The sequence below is a fragment of the Canis lupus genome, chromosome X (assembly GCF_003254725.2).
Source record: "Canis lupus dingo isolate Sandy chromosome X, ASM325472v2, whole genome shotgun sequence".
Taxonomy (NCBI): Eukaryota; Metazoa; Chordata; class Mammalia; order Carnivora; family Canidae; genus Canis; species Canis lupus.
The window spans coordinates 32,882,362-32,902,729 of NC_064281.1; the positions used below are offsets into that span (position 1 = coordinate 32,882,362).

A 20,368-nucleotide genomic window follows, 5' to 3' on the forward strand; every position below is an offset into this window, starting at 1 on the left:
GTATGAACGCATAGTTCCCGTACGGAGAGGGGTGGGTTAAGGGGGTTGGTGCTCCAAGGTACTACTTATACTCTACAGCTTCTCTACCAGATCAGGCCCTCTCCTTGCCTGGCTTCCTCCCTTCCCTGACCTTTTTCCTGATCACCCCTTAACTAGTCTATCCTGGGAGCAATTCTTTTTTTTTTTTTAAGTATGTATGTATGTATGTATGTGTGTGTGTGTGTGTGTGTGTATGTATGTATTTATTTAAGAGAGCGCAAGCGAGCACTCAAGCAGGGGCAGAGAGAAAGGGAGAAACAGACTCCCCTGCTGAGCAGGGAACCCACGTGGGTTTTTATCCCAGGACCCCAGGATCATGACCTGAGCCAAAGGCAGACACTTAACTGATTGAGCCACCTAGGCACCCTCCTGAGAGCAATCTTAATAAGTCCTAGGCATAAGAATCCTCACCTCAGAGTGAGCTTCTGGGGAACCCAACATAGGTTAGTCTTTAATCCGTGTCATCTTTCTCTGCCAAGAGAAAAGATGACACGTAGACACATATATGTGTCTCTGGTACATATAGAGGAAAGCCCACAGATTCTGCCTTATTTAAACACCATGCCTTCTAGAAATGAGGAGGGCAGGTACAACATACTTTGTAGGCTGCCTCCTATTCATTGGTGGCTCATCCTCAGGCTGAGCTGGGCTCCATGTGGTGGATTATCAGCTGACTATGGCAAGTGTCACTTCATTTCAGTCTCCTGCCTCAGCCCCTTCAAGGCAGTAGTCACCTCATCAGCTACAGCTAGAGTATGAGCAGCCCTGGAGACTTGATGTCTTCTTGTGGATTATCCAGCTGAGGAGGTGAAGTGTAAGCTACAGGGACCAATTTCCTTAGTGATAGAGGATCTTAATTAATAGTCCTTAAGCATTCAGAAATACTGATACCATTTTGCAGTGGGACTACTGGAAAGACACAGTGCCTTATATCTTATTGACTCTGTGTTAGTGAACGTCCCTTGACACCTGTCTTTGTTTTTGCTCAGTCTTACAGCACTAAGCCAGTGAGGAGGTTGGTGCGGACAGAGAAAGAACTCAAGATGTCAAATGTACTGTCAAGTAGTTTCATAGTAGAACTTCCATTTCACTGCATGACATGAGATTGTTTATTAGCTGTAACTCATTATCTTTCTGAAAGGCATATTAGGTAGTTAGACAAGAAGGGGTTGTCAGTATGAATTGCCTTTCATGTCTTTCCAGAAGGTGCTATTATAAAAACAAGGACCTTTGAAAATCAACAGCAAGCTCAAGTGTTTTCCAAAGAAATCTTCTCTGTTCTGCCTTCAGGCAGAGAGTAAATGTAAATTCCTATGAAATTATTACCGAGCTAAAAGACTCTCTCTTTATTTGGCAGTTAGGGCAGACTTTTGTCCATAATTTATTACCCCACCTTAGACTTGTAAATGTGTTGGGAACTCTGCTTCCAACTCTGATATAATGTGGATCTCTCTTTGCAAAAAGCAGAAGATGATGGTGTTACCTGATAATGTTACACCCCTGCTCAGTCAGATACCCCCTGGGGTTCCCTACTGCTTTTGGATATGGTTTAAATAAATTCTAACCCATCATCCTGGAACTTGATGCTCTCTCTCTTTTTAAAAAGATTTTATTTATTTATTCATGAGAGACACACAGAGAGAGGCAGAGAGAGACATAGGCAGAGGGAGAAGCAGGCTCCCTGCAGGGAGCCCCATGCGGAACTCGATCCCGGGACCTTGGGATCACAACCAGAGCCAAAGGCAGACTCTCAACCACTGAGCCACACAAGCATCCCACTTAGTGCTCCCTTGATAGGGCCCAGCCTTCTTAACAGAGGAGCATGTCCATGCTTTACCCACATCCCCATTTTCATGCATATGTGGCTTCCCCTGGCTTTCACTCACATCAGCCAACACCTGCCAATCTTTGTAGGAGAGGAACCCTCAGGCTGCTGATGTGGGCTTGGTCCATGGGCCCATATCAGCAGCCTGGTCTGTGGGTCTGGAAAGCCATATAGCCTGAGTATTTCAGTTTTCTGGGGGTGGATGGGAGAGCCCTTGATCAGCACCTGATGGGAGAAGGAGCATCATAAATACTGCCATTTCCTTGTCTCTGGTTGAGACAACTCTCTGTGATATGATCTTTTTCTGCAAAGCTCCTTCTGTGGAACTGAGCAAACGTTACCATAAAACTTTGCCTGATATCACAACCTTGTTAAGCCTCCTTCGATTATTGGTCCTATTTCCCAACTCCCCTTCCTAATAAAACACTGTAAAATACACTTGTATCCTAGGGTCTTCTGGGCAACTCAGAGTAGAAACCTTGTTTATGTCTTCCTTGCTACTACCCTCCTTTGCACACACTTCTAATCACACCTGACTTCCTACCAGTCCTTAAACACATTTTACACAGTCTCCACAAAAAAATATTTTGCTTATTCTGCTTTCTTAACCCAGACTGACCTTCTTCCCATCCCATCTTCATCAGTCATCATAGCTCCCATCCTCTAAGCAGCATGCAAAGGCCACCTCTTATCCCAATCTAGATTATTCTTTCTCTTCCCACAGTAGTTTCTTTGTACCTGTATTGGAGAAACTGTCATCCTGTGTCTGAACTGAGCTTACAGTAGTAGGTCAGTTAATAAAGTCACAGAAATCACACATATACAAACATGCACCTCCAGTGAACAAATAATCATTTATTTTAACTTAAATATGCATTTATCTTCAAGTCTTCTAATACAGGGATAATCCATTTTATTTGAGTATAGTTTCAAGGATTAGAATTCTATCGTATTTCCTGGCATAAATTCTGACGCTGGTATATTATAATCCATAGTTTCTAGTTTGAGCTTTCTTGAAGTGCAATAAGAACTTAATGCTTTCAAAGTCAACCATATATAAAAGCTTTCTAAATATCCATGCTTGTTTTCTAATCTTTTACAGCTTTGAGCCCAAATATAATCTGATAGCAAATGTATTGTCAAATGCTTAATTCTTTTAAAGCATTCAGCTTAATTTTTATATTAGTATCTGTCTTTTTGTACTCTTAGTTTATAGATATTAAATTATATAATTAGAAAAAAATTAAAAAATAAATTATATAATTAGAACTGCAGACACGCCTGGCCTAAAGAGCCTGGGAGACTAATGCAGCTGACTTTTGGTGAACATATAGTTCACCTATAGGGGTCAGCATGCATGGTCTTTGTATAGAGGATCCTGCTCTTCACTGGGGATGGAGAACATTGATCTGATGAATCAGTTAAATAAGAGCAGATTTATAGAGCTTCTATTGAATATATGTCTCCTGTATAGACTGAAAACTCAGTAGGGTCTATGTCTCATGTGTCCCTACAGCACTTAGCAAAATGCCTTAAAAGCATTACTACAAGAAGAATCCCATATGTGTTGGTAGGATTGAATGAGTTGAATTGAATTGAATTCTACCTTTTTCTGAGCAAAAGGTGGTCAAATAAGGTAAAATGATGGTATGTCAGGAGATGACATTGCCTTGGAATTTCCTTGCAGGAATACCAAAAATATCCCAAGATATTAGATATGTACAGACTGCAAGATAACTCCTTCCCTTGAATTTCTTTTGTGTGTGATTGTAAAGCTACAAGACTTCATTTTTACTATTTCCTACTCTCACAAGATTTCAAGACTGTATTTATAAGAAGTCACCAGTATATTTTAATTTAAATACCAATGGAACATTAATCTCAATATTGCATGTTTTAACCTCTGCTAATACATAGTATGTGATACCTGTACACCTCACTTTTTCCTACCAACATATTTTCCTATCCAAAGCTCCCAGCTAAAAGCAAATCAAGCCTGTATTGGTTAACTATTATATAGAAAACTACTCTAAACCTTAGTGGCTTAAAACAATTGATTATATTGCTTATGATTCTGTGGGGTGACTAGGCTCAGCTAGGTGGTTCTCACTGAAAGTCTCTCGTGTGGTTGCGGCTAGATGGTAGACTGAGGCTGTAGTCGTATGAAGGTTTGACTAGGCTGGTTGTTCAAGTTGTCTGTCTCACACTTCCTGGGAATTCAGCTAGGACTGCCAACCAGACCACCTACATGTGGTTTCTTTATGTGGCTTGGGCCTTAACACCATGGGTTCTCAGAAGAAGCATCCCAAGGATATTCATTCAAAGAGAGGACATAGAAGCTGTTATTCTTAGGGTTGGGGCCCAGAAACTGGCACATTGTCACTTGTGCCATGGTCTACTAGTCAAACCAATCACAGGGTCCACTCAGATTCAAAGAGAAAGGATAAATACCCCACCTCTCATTCCCACCAGCAATGTGTGAGCCAGTTTTTCCACATTGAAGTTTTTTTTAAGTAGGCTCCACACCCAGTGTGGTGCCCAATGCAGGACTTGAACTCACAACCCTGAGGTCAAGACTGAGCTGAGGGGCACCTGGGTGGCTCAAGGGTTGAGCGTCTGCCTTTGGCTCAGGTCATGATCTCAGGGTCCTGGGATCGAGCCCCGCATCAGGCTCCGCACAGGGAGCCTGCTTCTCCCTCTGCCAATGTCTCTGTCCCCCCCCCCCCCCGTCTCTCATGAATAAATAAATAAAATCTTTTAAAAAAAGACCTGAGCTGAAATCAAGAGGTGGATGATTAACCAACTGAGCCACCCAGGCACCCCTCCACATCAAATTTTAATCATATGAATTACAAATATGGCTTTTAATAACTGGTGGCTGGGCAGCCCAATGTGAATCAAGCCTTACTGCTTATTTCCCCCTCTTGGTCACTTAGGAAAGCCTGGAGATGTCACGAACAGACAGGGAGAGAGGTACCTTCTGTAGCTATTTTTAGTGACATCTTTATTTCTGCCTCATACCCCAAACTATCTGTTCACTGATGGATTCCAGTCCTCGGTGCATCACAGTAGCTACTGACTGACCACACATGTCATGTATCTCCTCTCAGATTCCTTTTACTTTAATGTTAAAAGTTATACACAAATACCTTCATAAAGTTTTCCCACCCCTCCCTTCTTGTACCTAAGGCATATCTTAAACCAAGAAGTTTAAGTTGAATAGTTGAATGGGAATGGATTGTCATATTTAAGCCAGCAAGTGAATATGACAGGGCCATTCAAGCATGGGCTACAAAATAATAAGCCAAGCATTCTCACTTTTTCTTTTCGCCTGTCTCCCTTTGGCCAGGTGGAATTTGCTGCTGACATAGGCCTGCACTATAAAGGAGAGCTAACAGTTTCTTTACGTTACATCCCCCCAGAGGAGAACCTTATGCTTCCTCTAGGACAAGTTCAAGGTAGAGTAAAAATTAGTGACTTTGATCAAGGACATTCTGCATCTCGAAGTATGGGGTCAGAGAGAGGGAATTGGTTGGACTATGTTACTTTTGTGTCACACAAATGAAAATGTAAAGAGTTGGGTGTCCCTGTCTTTGAAGAGAGTTGAGAAATATAACTTACGTATGGGGAAGGGTGCAGGATCTTTATAAGTAAAGGACAAAATTCATACTTAGAAACCAGGCTTAATGGTGATGTTTGTTTCCTGGAAATCCCAGAGATACAGAATCTTCCCCAGGATGGAGTGGGGAGGACTGGAGGGGTACAGTCTGCTGAGAGGAGAGGTATGAAAAGCTGCTATATCGATTTATGACATTCACAGTTTCTCAGGAAGTCTTGAGGAAGAAGTTGACCTAGAACACAGAAAGTAAGGGAAAAATCCAGATGGGGTCAGCTTTCAAATCCCTTTTGGCCTTCTACCATCAACTAATTCAGATAGCCTCCTCTTATCCTTCCATTCACTATCAGTCTCTTCAGAGTGACCCTGTGCAAGTAATTTACTACTTCTCAGCCTCCATTTCCTCACTTTGTATGAATATCGTAAGGATTAAATAAGTTCGTCACAGAAAGTGCTTAAAGCAGTACTGAATAAAGGTCATGATGGTGGTGGTGGTGTGGTGATCACTCACGTTGAGCACATTTCATTAGAATAAAAATGTGACGTAGGAAGAGTTTTCTCTCAAAAAATGTAGTTGTGCCTCAGTTATGAATAGCCTTTAGAGCTGGCCTTGCACAGTTCTAAATTTATAAGACTAAAATGTCCAAAGAGGAAGTTACAAAATTTTCTCTTTTGGAGTCTTGGCACTTCTGTGGGGCTTTCGCTGTAGCTATTTCTCACTGAGAGCAAGAATGTGTCTCAGGCAGCTCTGAGTCTTTTCCAGTTTGTTCCTCCATACCCTGTACTAAAAAGATATTCCTTCTTGGGGAGTATTTAAAGTTTTAAATTTATGTGTTCATTTATTTTTTTCAACAAACGCAAGTGAAAGACCATCTAGAAGGAATCCAATAGAGTAGGAACATGTAAATAAATCCCTGGAAAAATATACAATAACACAAAGACCTGATTCAGTCCACAGATGAAATATATCTTGCCAGGTCTTCTTTGCGAATTTTGAAATGGAACCCATGCTCTCTCTCTCTCTGTCTTCTGTCTCTCTCTTCCTTTCTCTCCCTTCCCTTCTTCCTCCCTCTCACTCCATCCCTCTCATTTTGATGGCAGATGCCGGAAAGAAGACCTTCAAAAGGGGAAAGAAGAAGGAGTCACCTGTAATCTCTGGAGGAATACTGGAAGTGTTCATCAAAGAGGCAAAGAATTTGACAGCAGTGAAGTCAGGAGGCACCTCTGATAGCTTTGTGAAGGGGTAATTTTGTTTTAACTCATTTTAGAAGATCCTTAATGGGAGATGAGAGGATCTGTGACCCATGAGACAGTGGTGGCAGTGAGACTTCTATGTTTACATTACTTTATTTTTTAAATAATAAGTTTATTTTTTATTGGTGTTCAATTTGCCAACATACAGAATAACACCCAGTGCTCATCCCGTCAAGTGCCCCCCTCAGTGCCCGCCACCCAGTCACCCCCACCCCCTGCCCTCTTCCCCTTCCACCACCCCTAGTTCGTTTCCCAGAGTTAGGAGTCTTCCATGTTCTGTCTCCCTTTCTGATGTTTACCTTACTTTAAATGGACAAGGAAGGAGCTACCTTTAAATGCTGGCTTTTAGATTTGAAACAACACAGGTCTAGAGGGGGCTGCTTATTCTAGCTTTCTGCTTGCTTCTAGCATGTTTCAGGATTTCCCATCATTCTCACTCTCAATACTGGCAGATTTTCCTGTGAGATTCATTTCTCAAAGGAGGAGAAAATATTATTTTCTATGTGTAATATATTTTTATTGTGCTTTGTTATCATTTGGTACTGGCAATATACAGCAACAGCAAAGATATTGGATCCCTGGTATTTTGCTCTCTCAGGGGAAATTGTAAAAAGTAGAGATTTCAGAGCATCCTTCCCAGGGATACTGACTAGAAAGTGCGTTGGGGGAAGCATATTTCTTTTTTTTTTTTTTCCAGTTTTTTTCTTGTGATTGGTTTCTAGCTTCATAGCACTGTGATCAGAATAGATGCATGGTATGATTTCAGTCTTCTTAAGTTTATTGAGGCTCGTTTTATAGCCTGACATGTGATGTATTCTGGACAGTGTTCCATATGTACTTGAAAAGAATGTGTATTCTGTTGCTTTGGAATGGAACATTCTGTATACATCTGTCATGTCTGGTCTAATGTGTCGTTCAAAGACACTTTGTCCTTATTGACTTTCTTCCTATCCATTGATGTAAGTAGGGTGTTAAAGGTCCCTGCTATTATTATATTACCATTAATTTCTCTTTATGTCCATTAATATTTGTTTTTATGTATTTAGGTGTTCCAGTATTGCATGTGTAGATATTTACAATTGTTATACTCTCTTGTTGGATTGATCCTTTTATCATTATGTAATGCCCTTGTCTCTTGTTACAGTCTGTTTTTTTCTTAAAGATCTTATTTATTTATTTATTTATTTATTTATTTATTTATTTATAAGAGACACAGAGAGAGAAGCAGAGACATAAGCAGAGGGAGAAGCAGGCTCCCCATGGGAAGCCCGATGCGGGACTTGCCCAGGACCCTGGGATCATGACCTGAGTCAAAGGCTGATGTTCAACCACTGAGCCACCCAGGTGTCCCTGTTACAGTCTGATTGATTGATTGATTGATTGATTTACTTATGTATGTATGTATTTATGTATTTATGATTTTATTTATTTATTCATGAGAGAGACACACTACACAGAGAGGCAGAGACATAGGCAGAGGGAGAAGCAGGCTCCCTGCAGGGAGCCTGATGCGGAACTCCATCCCTGATCCCAGGATCAGGACCTGAGCCGAAGGCAGATGCTCAACCACTGAGCCATCCAGGCATCCTGTTACAGTCTGTTTTAAAGTCAATTTTGTCTGATAGAAGTATTGCTATCCCAGCTTTTTCTTTTTTTTTTTTTTTTTTTTGCTTCCATTTGCATAGTAAGACTTTTTCATTCCTTCACTTTCAGTCTTGTATGTGTCTTTAGGTCTGACGTGAGTCTTTTGTAGGCAGCAAATAGATGGATCTTATGGTTTTTTTTTTTTATCTATCCCACCATCCTTTGTCTTTTGGTTGGAGCACTTAGGCCATTTACATTTGAAGTAATTATTGGTAGGTAGGCACTTATTGCCATTTTGTTCATTGTTTTCTGGTTGTTTTTTGTAGTTCTGCTCTGTTCCTTTCTTTTTCTCTTGCTCTCTTTGTGATTGATGAGTTTCTGTAGTGTTTTGTTTGGCTTTCTTTTTATTGTTTTGTATTTTGATTATAGGTTTTGGGCATGAGGTTAATTCTTTGAGTCAATGAGATTACTATTCCTATCATCGATCCTTCTTAGAAAAGTATAGTTGACTCTACAAAAAAAGAGTCAAACCTTTACCCTCACATATTCTAATTTTGATAAAGCCAATAATAAGGAGAAGCAGATATCTGGGGCTTTCCTACTGGTAAGTGTGTGGGTCTGAGTCCCAGTTCATCTGTCCTTCATTCTTTTTCACAATAGTTTTAAGCACAAAAGAAATGCTTTATTTGGATCCTGCCATTGCAATTTGCCTCACCAGCCCCACCATCCAGTTCAGGCCTCTTCCCACTCACCATCTGGTGAGGGAATGGCTCCTTACCTATGGCTTCATTGTGGCCTTGCAGGAGTGACTTAGCATCTTTTGAAATAGTTTTCACTATCAGAAAGGGAGACAGAACATGGAAGACTCCTAACTCTGGAAAATGAACTAGGGGTGGTGGAAGGGGAGGAGGGCAGGGGGTGGGGGTGACTGGGTGGTGGGCACTGAGGGGAGCACTTGACAGGATGAGCACTGGGTATTATTCTGTATGTTGGCAAATTGAACACCAATAAAAAAATTTATTATTAAAAAATAAATAAATAAAAGAGGAAATAGTTTTCACTTTATCATGTTGAACTTTTACCAAGTAGAAATAACAAAGGACGGTGTCTTTGTTCTATAATGAAAAAAGGCCAGTAATTTTCTAATAAATTGTCTCTCTACTAATTATACTTAAATATTAAGCTGATTTTAAAGGGACCTCAGATTTTTTTTAAAAAAGCATGAGAAAGGGGGTGCCTGGGTGACTCGATCAGCTTAGTGTCTAACCCTTGGTTTCAGCTCAGGTCATGATCTTGGGGTCCTGAGATGGAGCCCCGTGTAGGGTTTCGTGCTCCACAAGGGTTCTGCTTGAGATTTTCTTCCTCCTTCTTCCTCTGCCCCTCCCCTACATGCTTGCTCGCTCTCTCTCTCTCTCTCTCTCAAAGTAAATCTTTAAAAAGAAAAGAGAGCATGAGAAAGCAAAGTTTTTTTCTCTCACATGTAAACAAAGACAAAAGGTAAAGCATCTAGGGTGGGTATGAAAGCATCATGATAATTAGGGACCTGTGTTTCTTCTATCTTGTTATGGTATCCACTTCTTGGGCTAGGATAGCTGCTGGAGTTTCAGCTATCTCATCCAAATTCCAGCTGTCAAGACAATTCCCAGAAATTTCATACAGAACTACTTTTTATATCCTTTTGGCTGGAACTTAGTACCTGTCTATACTGACTGCAAGGGAGGCTGGGAATGTATTCTTTATTCTGAGCAATCTTGTACCTAACTAAAAAAAATGAATCTGTTTTAAAGAATAAGGCGAGAATGAATATCAGGAAATAAGCAGTCTCTTCTTGGTACACGAAATGAAATCTCAGGTGTTGCAATGTGTCTTCTTTATTGTAAGTACCTACTACAGGAGATACTTTCATTTCAAGATGAGGGAAGGACCAAAATAGGATTAGAAAGGAAAGTGCAGGTATTTTACTATTGTCCTACTTAAAATAAGCAATAAAACATTCCCCCTAAATCTAGATTTAAGCATATAAGAACCTAAAAGAAAAAGATCAAATAGACATGCAGATGCACCAAGAATTATGGGGAATTGAAATAACTACTCAAAGATGCCATCTTCTGTTTTACCAATGGCTTGCTTGCATTTTCTCTTGCAGCTACTTGCTCCCTGATGATAGCAAAGCTACCAAGCACAAAACTGTGGTAATAAAGAAGAGTGTTAACCCTCAGTGGAATCATACCTTCATGTTCAGTGGCCTGAATCCCCAGGACATAAAGAATGTTTGCCTTGAACTTACTGTCTGGGACAAGGAGGCCTTTTCCAGCAACATCTTTCTGGGAGGAGTTCGTTTGAATTCTGGAACCGGTAAGGGACGCGAGGACCCTGAGACGGTCTGTGACTGGATATGGGATGGAAGAGCGGTTCCTGCGGGTTAACATGTGGTAGATGTACATGTAGTTTCAGCTTAGCTGATTCCTGAAATTACCGCAGATGGTCCATTCCTTTAGCTAAGAATCTGCCCATTGTTAAAATAAAAATACTACTATGTAAGTTTGGATCCTTTGGCTGTAAGTTTAGGATATATAATGTTTATATTCAGTCCTTTTATAAAATATTACTTACACTTTAGTCTAAGTGAATTTTGACTACTTTCTTGGGTGCTATTTCAGATTTTTCTCAGGAGAGGATCACCAAGACGGCACAGGCCTCTGTGAGGGGAGAGAACCATTTCCAAGACCACCTTTTCTTCTCAGATTACTCACTGGTTGAACTGAAAGGAAGCCCATCCTCCCCCCTCGCTAAAAAATAACATCTAATGTTGTTTAAACAGATCGTGGAAACATGCCACTGATGCCACAAGACACAACCACAACGGGTGGATTGGAGGGAAATGATAGTAGTAGAGCATATACAGCCCCCAAAACTCTTGTTAACCTGTAACTTACATCAGGCATAGAGGGTCTTCACACACCATGGTTGATATTCCTGTTAAGGACAACCCCACCTCTATGGTGCTGTACTTAGTTACAGATTAAGGAGAGCCAAAAATATCTATACCACTGAAGTGAAAACACCCCAGGTCAGAGAAGTGGCCTTGGTAAAAAAGGAGAGCATCAGAGCCCAATTCAGCCTGTTCTTCTGTCACATTAACTCAGTCCAGATGAGCCAGCTCTCTAATAAACTACCAAAGTGGGGGGAGAAATGAGCCACTGGGGCCATCCTGATCTGTTGTTCATTATCTTGGCAGAGGAGAGTAGTGCAGACTGCAAAGGGAGTCTTTCATGCTAACACTACTCACTGGATATAGTAAGTGAAAACAAGCCAGTGAAGGACTCTCTGCTCAAAAGGCCCCCCGTCAGAGATTGATAGGTGTGTTTCAGAAGATCAAAACATTTCATCTGTGAAGTGTAATGCACCCTTTACCCTTCCTTAGGTGTGAGCCATGGGAAGAATGTGGATTGGATGGACTCTCAGGGGGAAGAGCAGCGCCTCTGGCAGAAGATGGCTGACAATCCTGGGATTCCCGTAGAGGGTGTACTCATGCTCCGGTCCAGCATGGGGAAGTGTAGGCTCTGAAGGTACCAGTTTTCAAAGTGAGGCCCCCAGGCACTGTCTGGCTGCCATTTCATACCAGTATCAGTCTTGGGACCTGGGCTTCTGCTTCACTGCCATCTCTCACCTGAGGGTATTGGGACCTATGGGGAGAGAGGTCAGTGTTATGAACATTTAGGGTCTTGCTGAGTGTCTAAAAGAGCAGGTATTTCTATATGTCCATGGGCTAGGGCCTTTTTGATGGGATGATAGAAAGTGTGCCACACTGTCCTGTCAATAGGCAAATTGTGCAATGATTCATTGGCTTTATACCATAAGGGAGATGGTACAAGCTTCTTTGAAACTACGGTTGAAATTTGGAATCCCTAAACTTTTTCTATTAATGAGTTATTTTGCATTTCCTAAAATGGTTTGAGGGGTAAAGAGGCCACTCATAATGTAGATCATTTGAAGAGTAAGAAGGGGTACTGGCTACCCTTTTCTCACCCTGGAATTCCCATAATCCAAAAAAAGGCATTGTGAGTATGGTTGCTTGGACAAGGAGATGGCCCTGTTATTGTAGCAAACTTATGGATTAACCAGGTAAATTTTCAAGATGAACTGACAGGTTTTTCTATGGTGACTATATAATTTATAATCTAAATCAGCCCAATTTTGAGAGTGAAAAGAACTAAATCATTATACCAGAACAGTAGATGTAAACCAGGATTGACCTGGGAAAATTGGGATGTAGTGTTATCTTAGTTAGGAGCTAGCAATTAGAGGGCTCTATGGTAAACATTTATTTTGTAAAATATTGTAAGCCACTAACTACAAGGGAATAAGAACTAATGTACATTTTGAACCCCTGCCTGTATCATATCTACTGATATCTCATTGGTCAAAGGAAGTCATATGGCCAAGCCTAAAATTAAGAGGCAGGGAAATATACTCTGCTCACAATGAAGCCATGGCAAGGATGAGGATGCGAGAAGGGAAGAAGAATCGCAGCCAGTAGTTCAGTTCAGTCTACTATACCTTCTAGTACCTGGAATTCCATATGCTTTGGCCACCAGGCTTAGATGCAAAAGTAGTTAAAGCTGAAAGATACCTCAGACCTGGTTCCTGATTTTGCATATTCCAAATCTGAAGCTCCAAGAAAGCTAAAATGACTTAACCAAGATCATATAGAAGCTATGACTAAATCCAGGGTGTGACTTGTAGGCCAGTATTCTTTCCACTGTAGCCCTTGGCATAATCTTATGCTTATCAGGGTGGACAAGAGGGCATAGATGAAGGAAGGTGGAGCAGAGTCAGGTTATTTCAGTATGAAGTACCTGACTCATTCTTCTTCTGGAGTCCTATTCTAGCCCTTCAGCTCACTTTATCACTCAAATTTATATAAAATCTTTGAAAGAATAGATACTGAATTTTAGTGGGAAGAAAGCTATAATCATCTTCAGGCTTATTCAAACTAATTTTTCCACATTCTGAATATCTTCTTGAACTTTGAAAACTGATCTAAGAATATATTTAGCATTATTCTTAGGGAATAAGCAGTCCATTTTCAGTGTTATTCAAAAATAAGCTAATTCTCAAAAATTGAAGTTATTGGTCTACTGTAGCTTAGTACGTATGGAACATTTTCTTACAAACTTACACTCATATACCTATGCTGTTCTTCTTAAAAACAGAAAATAAAAAGTGTAAGATCATCACGGCTTCCTATATTGAAAAAATTGTCTTCAGACTTGATCTGACTTATTCTGTCTTCAGTGACATTTTTAGGGCCCATGAGAAGGTAATGGTGGTGAAGTCTGGAGACAACTCTAATGTAAACAAAATGAAGTATATTTATTCAATAATAATAAAAGTGGCAAAATGTATAACTTGAACTCTAGGTAAGCATAAAATTTATGTGTTCATACCTTTGCCACTTTTCGAGCAATTATCTGTATTATGGTTTCATAAAATCCAACATCTAACTGGGTATTTCCATAATGCAAAACCCAGGTATGCAGAAGTCCATCAGAAACCTGTGGTGTTGCTCTGAAAAAGAAAAGGCAAAGTGATCTTCGGGTCACTCTGTTTTACTAAGTATTGTGTAGAAGTACAAATATTTTTAAATATAGGAAATATATGCAAATGGCACAAAATTCAAATAGTTCAAAATAGTGAAAAACTTAGGTCTGCCTTCTTCCTCTTCCATCCCTTATGGCTGTAGAGTATTACATTATAGGGATATAGCTAAATTAGTTAAGCACGCCTATCAAACATATATTAAATATGGTTGACTAAGCTATCTATGTTTGGTGGCTTTTCTGAGCAACCTTTTCTTGCAAACATCAACACTTTGACATTCAAAATGAGACATCTGTATTATGCAGCCATTCCACTTTTGGGTATCAATCCTACAGAGATAGATACAGATGTGAGAATTGAGTACATGCAAAAGTGCTTATTGTAAAAGATAGGAAACAGTCCAATAGCCCGTCAGTAGAGGCCTTCTGTAACATCATACATGCCTACCCTCTATGTTTCATTAGTTGCTCCCTCTCCTTCTCTGCTAAAGATTGTTTGGTGATAAACACTGGATTCTTCAGTGCTTGTTCTTTCTTTCCTCCTCACTTCATACACCCTCTCAGACATCATCATTTTGGTGCCCTTGTGGTTTTATATGCTTATAACTGCAAGTCACATCTTTAACTCAGACCCTTCCTCTCAGCCCCAGATCCAGATCCAACTGCCTATATGACATATCCATCAGGATAGCTCATGTTCTCAACATAGTCAAGACTGAACTCTTCATTCTACCCCTGCCCTTGTACACATTTCTGTCCACTCCAGTACATCCTGTCTCAGTACCTGGTACCATCATCTACCCAAGTCACTATAAGTGTTATAGTTACCACTCAAGACAGTTCACCCCATCCTATATCAACATAGATAAAAGCACAGAGGGTGCTCTCCATATCACCTTCTCAGAAGAGACCATGGCCTTGCCTGGAGTGTCCTCCTCCTTGTTTGGAGATCTCAGCCCTTCATTTTTCCTCAGTTGAATCAGACAAGTTGTAAAGGGACACGGGCAAACATTAAAGCCTGACTTTATCCATTCAGTTTGTCAACAGCACTTGCAGGACATGTGGAAGATTATTTATCAGCTCTCATTTCATTTACATTGTCCCTGTAACTGGAATCAATAGGATGTAGATTTTCCAGGTCACACACACAAAAAAGCCAAAAACAAAGATATTTTGGTGGGGCTTCATATTTCTGGCCTTTTTTTCCTTAATAAAGTTACATGAATCTATGACCAATGATCATTAAGTACTTAAGTAACTAATGTATGAATTCAACCCACCTGATTCACAGTAATATTAGTCTCATCATCACCTACTACCCTAAGGTTTCTATTTGGTGGGGGAGGAGAAAGCTTTGGAAGAAATATGGGCAAATCTCACTTTTAGGAACAAAGTAGACTGAAATATCAAGTCATCCCAGAAGTACCTCAGAGTAAAAGCCTATGGCATTTGGGACTGTGACCAATGTTTATTTTTTGTTCCATGTAGAGATTTCACATTAAACTGAGCATTGCCTTTAGAAGTCGGCAGAAGGGCTTTCCTTATACAAAGGTATCATTTATGGCTTCTGAAATTAAGACAAATAGGAGGAGATCTGCATAGGCAACACTATAGCAAATAATCGGATCTGGCAAACTTTGAACAACGACCATGGAAATTGGGTCATATCAAGGATTCCAAAGGATTATCTGACTCATGTGGAGTGTGGATTTAACACATTGATTCCAAAGCAGTGTTCCAAACCTGCTGAACAAAATCTCCAGGAATTTCCGTCATTTTTTTCAAGCTTCTTGGGTGATTCTGATACAAATGGATCACAGTTTGAGAAACACTGCTTTAGAGGAAAAAAGAACTTGACTATATTATTTGGACTAACTCTGTGTCATGATGGATTTGGCTAACCTGGACACTGTTTGTTGCAAGGCAACCACAGTGAGGTGGAAGGAGCCTAACCTCGGGCTCAGGTGATACTAGCTCAAGTCTTGACTACTTCTCAACTATGTGACCTCAGTCAAGTCAATTATCCGATCTAGGCCTTGATCTATTTGCCTGTAAAATAGGAATAATTGGGGTAACTTGGAGTTACGGAAGACATGAAATAAAGTAATATATGTAAATCTGCTTTGTAAATTTTAACGCACCATGGGGGGAGAAGGTCATTGGCGAGCTAGCTACAGCATTCTCTGGTTCATAATCTCTTAGGCCCTTCTTTTCCTGAATGCTTTGTTAGGGCTTAATCATTCTATGTATACTGAAGTGGTTTCCAGTGTACAGCAGAGATACAAGAAAGAAAAAGAAAAAGGAAAAAAACAACCCTTATTTTGTGCTTATGTTACCATCATGGGTGATAGTAATTTATTTATTTTTAGGCTGGAATTTCTTTCCTGCTTCATCTGACTAGATAATAAATATTTCAAAATGTGTTTGATGGAGAGAAAAACTGTGGTCAATTTTTTGTTAATAGGTTGTGGAATCTGCAAGCAAACCATGTTGCCACACTTTTCTTTGACACCTTCTTCCATTGTAAGGACCATCTCTCTCTGTAAGGACACCCTCTTCTATTGTAAGGCCTATCCTTCATGCCAGGGAGATCAGACCTGCCTTCCTCACAGAGATGTTCAGAATCATGTTTTTCATTTGCAGAAGGAAAGGCACCATTCTGTTGAAACAAAGTCCATAGAAATACAAACTGCTGTTGTCACTTTGAAGAATGCATAGTGTTTAAAGATTAGCAGTTGTACCTCATTTACCTCACTAAAATTGATCAAACTATTCTGGTAGAGGGTTTCTTTCATAGTTGGAAAAGGGAAGTGGAATATATAGTTAGTATTGCCTGTAAATGACAAAACACTCATATAGGGTAGTAGGTCATATTTGTCTCTCTAGTATTTCAGCACAAAAGGAGACTTACCTCTGTTTCCCTTTTTCCTTGGTTGAGGCACAAATTAATACAGCAAGCAAATAAAATATTATTATAGTTAAAGCAAAAGTTTAAATCACTGACATTTGTGAGGAAAACGATGTCTCCTTATAGAAGAACAGGGAACTGGATATGTGTTTGAATCTAAATATTTTAGTTTCACCCCCCTTTATTGTTAGGTCTCCTTACTTTGGGGGAAGAAATCTGGTTGCTCATTCTGTGCATTTTTTTTCCTACTTAGCCAAAGGTTCGTCTTGTCTTAAGAAAGTTGAAATGTTTTGTGCAAATCCATGAGAAGTGATGAGTCTCAACAGGACAACTTTTTAAATCACATTCAGAAACAAGGAAAGGAGGGTGCCAGTCCATTACAAGGCAGTTTATGTCCATCATTTATGGCTCTTTTCTATAATTTCCCCATATCCATTATTCATAAATGGACATTTTTGAAGGGAGATCTTTGGCTTTCAGTTGATGTGAAGAAATAGACATCTAGGCTCTCTTGGCTCTTTTTGCTTTTGACCTGCCTCATCACTTCCAATTAATTTGTCCTCCTTAATTCCTAAATATCTTTTTACATTGTTCCTCTGACGGGGTATATACAAGAACCTTAGGAGATGCCCATAAGGCTTTTTTTCCCACATGGATTAATGGAAATAGTATTAATTTTCAGCTTTTTCCGTTCACCTCCTAACCCAGCTCTGTTACAGTCATATGCTTGCAAAGCATCTGAATGCACAAAGCCAATTTATGGGGTTGGATGGGGGCTGTCCTGGCTACTTCCCAGGGTGCCAAGTTAAAAGGGGGCACTAAACATCCCTGAAAAGGTAATGAGATAGTGAACTTCTCTAAGGAAGAGTATGGTATTAGCAGAAAGAAATAATGTTTGTTTCAGTAGATAAATGAAGAGAGGACCCCATGCCTGAAGAGCAATTCATGGTTGATAAATTCTAAGGAAGGTCTATTTGGAGACAAGGCTTTTGTTTTGTTGAATGGGGCATAGAGAAAGGGGGGTTGCCTTCATTGGGGATTTCCTTTGTTCCCCTAAAATAAGTGTTTTACAAATATTTAAAGAACCTCTTAGAGGGGCACTACATCATCAATGCAAGAATCAGCCCAACTAAATGCACTAGATCCCCATTCTAAGGCTACAGGTTGGTGGTCTCAACTCAAGACAAGTTGAGTCTGAGAGGTTAGTGGGCTGGAGAAGGAAGACACACTTTCAATATCCTAAGAGCAGCTAAAGATCATTGGGTCACTGGGACATTGGAATGGGGGCTCTTCTTGCGAAGAAATAAGGGGTAATTTCCCAGACTGCTAAAGGCTGGGTCACCTACATGTGAGTATGTTCATTTCTGCTTTGTAGGGACAAAGGCACCCACCTACTTTGGCTGTCAGTTTACTCTCCTAAACTGCTCGAATAGGAAATTGATCTTTGTGTTTGCTTTTAAATCAATAGATTTTATTTATCACACCAGTATGAGGTTTACAGAAAAATTGAGCAGAAAGTACAGAGAGTTCCCATACACCACTGGCCCCTCTCCTACAAGTTTCTCCTATAACGAACATCTTGGTGTGGTACATTTAATTGCAATTGACAAACCAGTATTGGTACATCATTATTAAATAATGTCCATAGTTTATATTAGGATTCATTCTTGGTGTTTTACAGTTCTGTGAGTTTTGAGAAATGCAAAATATCATGTATCTACAATTACATTATCATGCAGAATAGTTTCCATGCCATTAAAATGCTCTCTGCTCCAACCTGTAGCAACCACTGATCTTTTTACTGTCTCTGTAGTCTCTGCCTTTTCTCAGATGTCATAGAATTGAAATCATATGGTATATATAGCCTTTTCTGACTTGCTTGTTTCACTTATTGATATGCATTTAAGGTTTCTCTATGTCTTTTTGTGGCTTGATAGTTCATTTGTGGCTTTTTTAAAATTGCCGTAAGAGCAGTCAATGTGAGATCTATCCTCTTAACACATTTTTAAGTGTACAATACAGTCTTTGTTTTTAAGTAAAGATAAAAGGATGGAAAACTCTAGGAAACAGTAACATTTTTTAAAATCCCCTGAAGATTATGGGAGGGCTGCATTCATTTTGCTAGTTTTCTTGGTTTTATTGTTGGCTACAAACAACTCCTATTTACTTGTCTTGCCACATTCAGTGCAAAATTAGTAATAATACTTAAATGTTTAACATGCCTACTTTAAAGCTTCTGTATGGAATATGTGACCTAAACCAAAGCTTTGTGCCACCCTGTACTTGCTGCAAATTTTAATGTCCTTTTCATTAAATTCACTTTCCTAATATCTCTAATGTGTTCCATTACCAGTTATTCCTCGGTACTTGAAGATGGATTGTATATCCTTGAAGATTGATTGTATGTCACCTATTCGTCCTATTTTTATACTTATTGTCTTCAGAGAAAAGCACACTTGGTGAACTGACACACATAGATTGAATGAGTATGTGGGTTTTGTTTCTAAGGCTAGGATGACGTTGAACACAGCCCTTCTTGGTGCTCAGCTACTGCATCTGACCATCATTGTGGTTTTTGCTCACTTATCTTCCTGTAAATCTGAACCCTGACACCATAGCTTCCTGTGAATAAATTAAATTATAGGTAGTGAATAAATTATAGGTAGTAACAAGGGAAGGATTATAGGTAGTGACAAGGGAAGGATTCAAAAGTGACATTCATTGAGCACCTATTATGTGGCAAGTGCTTTTCCAAACTGCTTTATGCTTTGCCCCTTTGCCCTCTGGTGTTCAGTTGAATTTGACCAACTGGAGCCAATAGTGCTAGATTAGACAAGAGGAGAGAAAGTTCAGTGTATTTATTCCCCATACTCCCTCCCTGCAGTGCTGAAGGCTGTTGGAGGCTGTGTTCCTCTGCCACAGCTCCTCGTAGGCGGTCTGTTCTAAAACTATACGTACAGTTCTGAGTTCTACTACTCATTCCCTCCCTTTACCCTTCAAGCCTAGGGTGGTAAACATCCTTTGATGCTGCTAGCTTCGACATGCTACAGTACTACCTACAGGCTTCTTTTATCATGCCCATAGCATTATAATTCTTTCATTATGTCCTCTCCGATTCCCATTTGAGTCTGCTGTTTCTCCAACAGGACTTTGACTAAAAAGGATGCCATTGATTGTAAGACACTCCCCACTTCAGAGATGTTAAAACGTTGGAAAAAAAATGTGCATCTTAGAATCAATGAACTACGCTGGTTGTGATATATTCCTGGTGAATGAATGAATCATTGGATGATTAGCATTCATAGTACAGCTCATCTCAAAGACAGATATGGTGTAGTGGTGTGATAGATTGTATGTTCAGAATAAAGCTCAAAAATCAGAGTCAACACTGATTCTTCCTAAGTACCTAGATGTTCTTTCTCAGTCTTGAGATGGGTGGTGAACAAGAAGGTCATGGCCTTGCCCAGGATTCCTAGTTGTTACCCCAGGGCTAAAACATTCAAATGCTATTTAGTCATTCCATTTCTTATGAAAGAACT

The 20,368-nt window shown here is 39.9% G+C and overlaps 1 protein-coding gene across 11 annotated transcripts in view; it reads left to right on the forward strand.

Annotated features, from left to right (window-relative positions):
* Nucleotides 1-20,368, forward strand: part of SYTL5 (synaptotagmin like 5) — a 286,474-nt gene that overhangs the window by 215,013 nt on the left and 51,093 nt on the right. For 8 of the 11 annotated variants that reach the window (XM_049107706.1, XM_035712251.2, XM_049107700.1 and 5 more), the window contains 5 exons: nucleotides 5,214-5,322; nucleotides 6,582-6,723; nucleotides 10,465-10,673; nucleotides 11,743-11,887; nucleotides 15,410-19,159. In XM_049107706.1, coding sequence (XP_048963663.1) covers nucleotides 5,214-5,322; nucleotides 6,582-6,723; nucleotides 10,465-10,673; nucleotides 11,743-11,885 — 603 coding nt within the window. In that variant the 3' untranslated portion in view covers nucleotides 11,886-11,887; nucleotides 15,410-19,159. Of the gene's footprint in view, nucleotides 1-5,213; nucleotides 5,323-6,581; nucleotides 6,724-10,464; nucleotides 10,674-10,978; nucleotides 11,238-11,742; nucleotides 19,160-20,368 lie in introns of those variants that run through there. The other 3 variants (XM_049107701.1, XM_049107699.1, XM_049107698.1) reach the window with 3 other exon arrangements.